Source organism: Pseudochaenichthys georgianus, chromosome 17 (genome assembly GCF_902827115.2).
Source record: "Pseudochaenichthys georgianus chromosome 17, fPseGeo1.2, whole genome shotgun sequence".
Taxonomy (NCBI): Eukaryota; Metazoa; Chordata; class Actinopteri; order Perciformes; family Channichthyidae; genus Pseudochaenichthys; species Pseudochaenichthys georgianus.
This window is the reverse complement of record NC_047519.1, coordinates 16,443,335-16,452,139: the sequence shown is the minus strand read 5'-3', so window position 1 is coordinate 16,452,139 and position 8,805 is coordinate 16,443,335. Positions and strand designations below refer to the sequence as shown.

At 39.9% G+C, this 8,805-nt stretch overlaps 1 protein-coding gene across 6 annotated transcripts in view; it reads right to left on the bottom strand.

Annotated features, from left to right (window-relative positions):
* Positions 1-1,147: 1,147 nt before the first annotated feature.
* The window catches only part of col15a1b (collagen, type XV, alpha 1b), an 86,171-nt gene continuing 78,513 nt past the window's right edge, over positions 1,148-8,805 (bottom strand). For 5 of the 6 annotated variants that reach the window (XM_034105074.2, XM_034105069.2, XM_034105071.2 and 2 more), the window contains 11 exons: positions 8,316-8,397; positions 8,190-8,215; positions 7,733-7,831; positions 7,419-7,563; positions 7,215-7,279; positions 6,933-7,064; positions 6,154-6,252; positions 5,236-5,310; positions 4,845-5,042; positions 4,625-4,740; positions 1,148-4,024 (listed from right to left, as the gene is read on the bottom strand). In XM_034105074.2, coding sequence (XP_033960965.1) covers positions 3,802-4,024; positions 4,625-4,740; positions 4,845-5,042; positions 5,236-5,310; positions 6,154-6,252; positions 6,933-7,064; positions 7,215-7,279; positions 7,419-7,563; positions 7,733-7,831; positions 8,190-8,215; positions 8,316-8,397 — 1,260 coding nt within the window. In that variant the 3' untranslated portion in view covers positions 1,148-3,801. The remainder of the gene's footprint in view (positions 4,025-4,624; positions 4,741-4,844; positions 5,043-5,235; positions 5,311-6,153; positions 6,253-6,932; positions 7,065-7,214; positions 7,280-7,418; positions 7,564-7,732; positions 7,832-8,189; positions 8,216-8,315; positions 8,398-8,805) is intronic. The other variant, XM_034105073.2, reaches the window with a different exon arrangement.

The window sequence follows — 8,805 nt, the reverse complement described above, 5'->3', positions numbered from 1 at the left end:
CATTTTGACTGCTTCTTTTTTTCACAGAAAAAGAAAAATGACCATTACTAAAACTCCAAATGTGAATGTTAAGCTCACTTGTGTGTGTTTCAAAATGTGATATCTCTCTAAACCTTGGACCATTCTACCTAACGTGTGGTGTTTGATTGTCAGGGGTTATGCATTTCGTTTTAACATTTTTTAAAAATGTGTTAAGATTTAAGAATATGTCCTTTAATCCTCAAAAATAACAAAACAGTTTTTGTCCTCAGATATTATAGTTGTAATACAAGAAAAGCTTCACAGCGGGCGGAACTTGTCATAAAGTCAGAGATAATAAAACCCACCCATTTAGAGGGATGATATGATTGGTCAACTGTACTGTCATTTGACATTACTCTGTCGTTCAGTTACTATAAAGAGACGAAGTCCCGCCCATCTACTTCTGACCCATGGGACCTTATTTCAGAAAAAGTATGTATTGAAGTCAATGGGGAGAGAAAGATTATCTTTCGATCTCGTTTGAATTGTGCCACGAATTATACATATGATGTTTGTCAATCTTAAAAAATAATTTCCATGTCAAAAAAGTCACAGTTTGTCGTAAAACTGTTGAAATATAAGACTATGAAAAATACGCAACTAGAAAGACTACAAATCTCAGAATCCCGGTCCTACATACTGGCTCTAACTAACTGACTAACTCCCCTTGTGTGTATGTACAGCTCTCAACATGCCCAGACTTGTAGTGATTTTCACCTCTTTTAATACTTTCGCCTCATTCTGAAAGAAAGAAGTGAAATGTGCCAACGTGACGGCCGTCTTGGTGTGGTGTGAGATGGGAGATGTAGTTCATTGAGCGGTTTCACACAAAAAAAAGTCGTCATGAACACAGCTCTGTCCATCAGACAGAGGGTGTGCCTCCTGTCATCATTAATGGACGTCTCTTTAAAATGACCGCTCAGAGGAGAAGATTTCTCATTTCTCTAAACGCCTGCTGCTTCCCCTCCTCTCTCCTCGGTTCCCCTCCTCGACTCCTCCGCTCCCATCTCTTAGGAGGTGTAGGGGAATCGAGGAGGGGAATTAGTGAAATGAGAGAGCTTCATGCACTTCAGCCTCGTGGCCAATAAATTACGGCACTTAACACAAATGTGAAGGAGTCACAACATAAAAAAAGAAACATTTATTCAGTGAGCACGGCAGTACAAATGTTAGCTTTCCTCAGAAACTCAAGTTTTGTTTGCACTGTAATCAGAAATCAGTAAAACGACTTTTCATTTCATATCAAACACTTTCATCTTTACAGGCAAAACTCTTGAACTACATCTAAAGCTTGGTGGGAGAAATACTTCATTTAGTGTGCGTCATACAAAACCTACTTCTACAGAGTAAAAAACAAAGACATTAAGACAACAATAACAATACACACATATATATAATATACACATGTTCCAGCTTCATAAAAATCTGAAAGTGAACTCGCAAGATTTTCCCACTGTGTCCTGCTACTGTATAAATGAATACAAAAATCACACATTGATGATTTTGACTCTAATACTAACGCTAAAGCTCTGATAGTGTTGACACTAGTTTTGAATGAGTTATTGCAAGCAGCAGGACGAAAGAACAGAAAAAAAAATAGCTGCTTTGGACTTGAATTTGTAAAAGACAATCAAGCTTTAATACTTGCATTACGAGATGCTAAATGGTAATGCATTAACTAATCAATTCAAAGTAAGTCAACAAGTTTTTACTGGGGGGGGGGTTGATATTATTTGTGTACTCGCCTACATTTTAGTCTTAGCAGGCTTCTGTTTTAACATGCCTGGATAACACATTTCAATGCATGACTTATTCTACGGAAGCCATGAGAGGATTTAAAAATGGGTAAAAAAAGGATGATCTTTCGAAATCCTAAATAAACTGTTATGGGACTCACACTTTTAGAATACATTTGGCCTCAGAATATAACTGTTTAAATAGTGTCAGCAAGTGATGTAACATTACCTTCATGTCTTTCATTCGGCTAGAAATGTATTTTAATTTATGCTAATCTGACGCTTTTAGACTTGTTCAGAACATTAGGTAGTGATGCGCTTCTGCCTTTAGTGGGCTTAATTAAGTATTACAACTACGCTGTCAACCACAATGCGGACAAAACAAAAAACCCTAACTTAATTAAACATCCCGATGAAACATTTTTTTAAAACAATTTAGTTTTTTCTTCAGAATATTTGTTCTCAACTTCCTATTAGGCTTTTACGGAAGAGGATCAGGGCCAGATGGAAGAAAATTAATGTGGGGATGGGAAAAAAATAAAAACATTTTTCTTTTACTGAGAAAAAAGTCAGAATTCTGACTCTTTTTCTCAGAACAAAAAATCCCCACATTTTCTAATCCTCTTCCGTAGGCTGTTTTATAATCTCTTGAATGTTTTTTTAATAATCCGCAGCTTTAACAAATAGAGATGATCCTAGTGGTAAAATGTTTTTGGTAAAATCCAGCCAGTGTTTTTTGGCCTGAAAATAAAATGGATGAATAAGAAGTGATGCTGTGATTGGTTGACTTTGCTAGCAGGAAGTCATTTTCATACAGTGAATTAACATTTAAAATACGACAGGAAGACATGGTCACTGACATTAGAGGTTCACACACAAAGAAATATGTCATTACATGTGTGCAGTATGTTTCTCAAACGGTTCACATTGTGCTCATCATATTTATACTGTAAATCTGGTGAAAATCTATATTTTTCTCTGTGTTACCACATCCTATTTAAAGACCAACACTAACAATTGATTGATCTTAATAATTATGAACTTGCACTGGGTTCCTATATTACCATGAACACACACTGTAGTTTATTTCAACTCAATCCCATTTACGCTGTCCTGCTGCCAAAAATTAGACAGTAGATAGCCAAATGTGTGTAAATCCACCACTGAAAATAGTCCCAAACAAATGCACTATTTTGTTCGCATGAAGTTTGCTAAAAACTAAAGGGACCAGCTGTTGTTGATATTTTCATTCATGGGGTTTGTTGACTGTATTGAACTGTAGGGAAAATACAAAAAAAGATCTACAATTCTGAAAATGATAAGCAACTATTATAATGTTTTAGTTAAAGGAGTACCTCAGCCACAAAATGGCCATTTCTTCATCTGTAACTCACCCTGTGTTACCTTGAATATTTTTGTTAAATGCCGCCCACATTTAATTCCATTTATCAAGACTTTTTTTTGTTTTCTTATTCTTTGTTCACCATGTAGGCAGGTAAGATTTATTTTCTTCAAGAATTTTAATTAACAGGGTGAGTAACTGATATGCAAGCGGACAGTTTGTGGGTGAAGTATTCCTTAAAACAGAACCTGCACAGTAATGGTTCAGTTATTCAGCTGTGCTCAGATCAGTCTTTGTCAGTGCCTGATATCCCGAGTCATTCCTCACTTTAACAACACATACTGTTAATATCAATGTCCTGTGTGATGCTGTCATTAAAAAAAGTTTAGTTAATTAAAATCTAACTTGGGACGGACGCATATTGGGTTAAACATTGGCACTAAAGACAAACCTAAACATAGTGAAAGAAACTCAAATGTGTGTTTTCATTAGGCGCCTGCTGCGTGTCAACGTGGGTGTATATTTTCTGAACGCATTCACAAAAAGTGCCTTCTGTCTGTCATTTATATGCAGTGATATGTCATCATGTATGTGCCTGCATGTGTTTCCCATTTCAATTCAAATGCATGTGAACTTAGTCACATGTTCTACTCTTCACTTTCAGCACGCCCGCATGTGTGTTTGTGTGAGAGTGTGTGTTCTTCAGGTCCTCTTTTGATGTGTGTTCCCCACGTATGTGTTCTCTATGCATAGCACGATGTAGTGGTTGGAGCAGGAGCGCGTGTGCTGCCCCAGCAGGCGTCCCGTCTGCAGCAGAGCAGCCTGGCCCGTCACCGCCATGTCTCCCGTCCTCCACGCCTCGCAGTAGTTGGAGGTGAGGCGGATGCCCACCGTGTTGGAGCCGTGCCAAACCTGCTTCTCTGGCCTGGAAGGAGAAGGGGTGGGTTAGTGAGGGGAGTACTCGAGTCCTGGATTCGGATTCGTGACTTGAATCGGACTCGTGCAGTAATGGGCTCGAACTCGTACTTGGGAATTCTAGCGCACGAAGACTCCGACTCGGACTACGACTCGGGTGCGCGCACTGATGGACTCGGACTCGAACATGATAATGATTGCCTTAGCCTCCACACACTTACTTTTCCTTGCTTACTCACACCAGACTTGCAGTACTCGAGTCCTGGAATTGGTCTAGGGTCGGACTTGAGTGCCAATTTCCAGGACTCGTGACTTGACTCGGACTTGCGCAGTTATCGGCTCGAGCACGTACTTGGGAATTCTAGCGCACGAAGACTCCGACTCTGACTCGGACGCGCGCACAGATGGACTCGGACTCCAACTCGCACACTGATGACTACTCAATGTTCTAAACAGACTCGAGCACAGGTAATGATGACTCAGACTCGTACTCGACTCGGACTCTTCCTAGGTGACCCGGACTTGGAATCGGATTCTAAGAGTGGGCACTCGAGAGTGACTCGGACTCGAAAATTGGTGACTTTACTACAACAGACAGAAACACACTCACCATGCTGAGTCAGTCATCACATCGCGTCCATCGAAGGAGTAGATGGGTGTGGACGGGGTAAAAGTGCCTCCATTCCCAGAGAAGATGGACATCCAACTACTGAACAACACCTCACCCTGAGAAGAAAGGAGAGATGAGAGATTAAAGAAGATGTTGATGGTAAAAAACAATATCTATTATAGTTGCTAAAATGTAATTGTATATATAAAAGTGTCCTCACCCTGAGGTTAACCACGGGCATGTCAGTGCGGTCGGCCTTCCTCACGATGGTCGCCAGGTCCTGCAGGTGTGAGGACAGGAAGGCCCGGTAGGTGGTGGTCAGCCCCATGGAGCGGGCCTGCTGGTAGCACTGGAAGTCGGCCCCCCGGATGCCACGCATGTCCCCCTTCAGCGGGGCGTTCAGGGCCACCAGATGGAGCTGAGAAAGAGTCAAAACACAGATATGAGGAGAAATGATACTTGGTACACATCTGAGTGGGGCTGGTGTTGGGCAAAATATTTTAACTAACTGGTTTTACATGTATGCATGTAGGTATGTGGAGCTCAGCGGCGGTTCAAGCAGGTAGACTGTCAGTTGGTGTGTGTAAGTGCATACATATTGTTACACTCACCCCCGGTACAGCGTTGAAGGTCTGAGGTAATACATTATAGCTGGGCTGATATCCTCTACTGCTCTCTTGAAGCTCCTGTTAAAGAAAAACATAATCAAATAAATATGTATTTAAAGGTGGGGTAGGTAATTTTGGAGAAACCAGCTCGAGTGCGCTAGAATTTGAAAATACACAACCGGAACAATTCTGCCACTTCCTTACAGAGCCCCTCCTCCAACACACACAAACGTGCACATGACCAATGAGGGCACGAGATAAGTTTGTGCACAGATGGAAGGCTGACAGGCAGGTAGGCCATCCAGTTATTTTAGCCGGGCCGGCTAAAATGATTGGTCGTGCTTTTTACAGTACTACGGCTTCCACAGATGACATTTTTTTATGGATTTTTTGTCAAAGCACTTCAGATATTCATTGCTATCGGGATGTTAAGAGCATTCCATGGAATATAACAAAAAGTGTATCTCGAGCCGGTTTCTCAAACTTACCTACCCCACCTTTAAGTCACTTTAAATTAAATCTGGATATGAAACATTTTTGATAATTACATTATTTTCTTCAGGGAAATTATAATACGGGTTGTTGTTGTGATAACCTTTTTAGCTAAAAGAGGCTAAAATGCACCACTGCATCATGTTCTCAATATACGAAGGGAACAACATTACAAAAACTAATAATATAGAAATATGATCCAGGGTTTTCTTGACATAATAGAAAACAATTAAGATGTGAATACAAAAATGGATCACCAGATTTTGTATTGCTTTTTTTGTAGTTGTGTTTCAGTACTCGTAGAATCATAATAAATAATGCATTTCCACACATTTGTAGCTGGTCTTATCAGATTGTTTGTTGTTGTTTGGATCTTAGTTTCCTGCTGTGGGTCTTCTGTTATGCGTTGCTGTGTGTTTGTGTGTTTACCTGGCTGTGGATTCTGTGTGGGCGGCTCCTCTCTGCAGTTCTGCTGAGGGACTGAGACGTCACTGATGAGGAGGGTCCAGATTGGATCAACTCTCCGAGCTGAAAGACGGACACACATGAACAATGCCGTTAGGTGCTATGCGGCCATGTTGATTTCCTAGTGGAGTGCGAAACCAAACAATTTGAAGAAAAAAAGTATGTTGTAAAATAGTAAAAAAGTCAAATTATAGTTCTTTATTTATTCGTCTGATCTGATGTTACGAACCACTACAAACACTCATCCTGCTTACGTCCATTTAGCTTCTCAACACTCAAATGCAATGTGGATGTAAATGTTGGTCATGAGGCTCACCATTATCAGTAGCTGTGTATGTATGTTCCAACTGGGTATATGTTTATGCCATGTGTACAGTAAGTACTATGTCAAATACTATGTCGTTTTTTCGGATATGTTCGATAAACTATATCATGTATTTTTTTTTAAAACATATTTTCGACATATTATTCTATATCGTCTTTTAAATATTTTCAAAATACTATACTTTGTTGTAATTTCTGACATGTCGTTTCTTTTACATATTTTCGTTGTTTTAAGTTGTTTTTTTCCAATATTTTCGACATACTTTATAGTTTTTCTGATATGTTCAACATACTATACTGTCCTATGTCGCTTTTTTTTAATACTTTATATGCCTTATGAGCAGGTGATATTTTTGACATATTTTATCTTCTAATTAAGGCTTTCATGGTAGATGTCTGGATTTCTATAAATAACACACCTGGATCTTGCGCCAGCCGTTGCGTGCTCTGATGAACAGCTCTCCTCCTTTCTCAGACACATAGGCCAATGTTCCCTCTGCAACGCGATGAGTCTCTCTGCCGAGAGCGTTGCTTGTCTTATAAACAGTCATCTGAAAATTCACAAAATCACAGCATAAACCTGGCAATATTATTTTCTTTTTTTACAACACAGATACCTTTTTCTGGACATTTATCATATCCTGCCATATTTAGACATTTCATTATAGATAAGGCACAAATGGCTCGTTTAGGTGTCGTACCGCGTTGGCATTTCCTGGAGATCCTGTCGGGCCTTGGGGACCGGGGGGGCCAGGGACACTGGCATCTGATCATGACATGTCAGAAATGCATTAACAGATACAACAACAACAACAACAGTCAGCCTCCTGTAATAACTGACAATGATTCATTTGATGGAAACAAGCCGAGGTCACCATCTTTCTCTCGCCTTTACATACACATACCTGATCCATAGCCAGATGCAGGTCCTGGGGGTCCAGCAGGGCCAGGGGGCCCTCGGGGGCCAGGTCGTCCAAACCCAGGAGCTCCAGGCTCGCCCACAGGACCAACAGGTCCATGAGGTCCCACGATAGACTCACCTTTGGGACCCTACAGAAACATTTGAAACAAGATTTTATCTAAAATATATTCAACGGAAGTAAACTCGCAACATTAGCAAAGTTCATCTGCATCGATTATAACCAATTATCCCAATACTTAAATAATAACTTATTGGAACATTATTTTCAGGATGCAGTTTAATGCAAATAGAACTCACCACAAGTCCTGACCTGCCAGGCAGTCCAGGAGGACCAGGCAGACCGCCGTCACCCTTGTCTCCCTTCTGACCTTGGTATCCCTTATCACCTCTATCACCCTGAGAGACAAACGTACATTACATCTAAATCCAGGGTTCACCCAGGTTAGCAAGATATAAAAAGCCAGTTCCTTTAACCTACATTATTTCTAATAGCCTGTATATCTGTTGGATAGAAATCTATAAGAAAACACATTTTAGTGTATTAAATTAGTTATGAGGATGGCCATAAATAAAAATACAAGCTCAAATAGTCAGAAATGCTGAGAATTATTGTAGAGTTATAATTATCTGTGGTTTGGCAGTGCTAGGATTCCAATTCCCATTTATTAGATTCATTGTTAATATGAACATATTCATGACATGATAATTTAGTCTTCTAACATAGCTCCAGATTGTATGATGAATCAGCACTCACCACAACTCCATCTGGAAACTCAGGTGCTGACAAGAGAAATTATGAAACATAAGTGATACACGTTCAGGTAGTCATTTACCATTAAAATATATTTTTTAAATGAGATTTCTGTTGCGAAGGTCTTACCAGGTGTCCCTGGCTCTCCAGGTATTCCTATATCTCCTTTGTTTCCTTTAGCTCCGACTGAGTCTCTCGCTGTACCTGACTGCTACACACACAAACATACACCCTTAACATAACAAGGATACCAGTGACGACATTTGAACTTTTTTCAATAATCTGTAAAGAATGTTTAGGGTGGTAAAATATAGGCCTTAATCAAAGCAAACAAAGACAAAACACTGATGTCAATAGTTAAAACTTTGCTGTCAACACGGCAACAACACAAGGGATCAGGGAATGCATGCTTGGGACAGCAGCACAAACAACCCTCTGCAGTGGCAGTTAAGATACAACAAAGTTAGGGAACAGGGTTAAATCAGGTTTATTTATGACAAAGTTCTACATTTATAAATGATGGTGAACTTTTCATGTTTTATCAGGGGAGACTGTTTTTAACTATGTCGTTTTCATAATTAATGTACAGATAACCTTTTGTAACTCTCTTTGTTTTGAT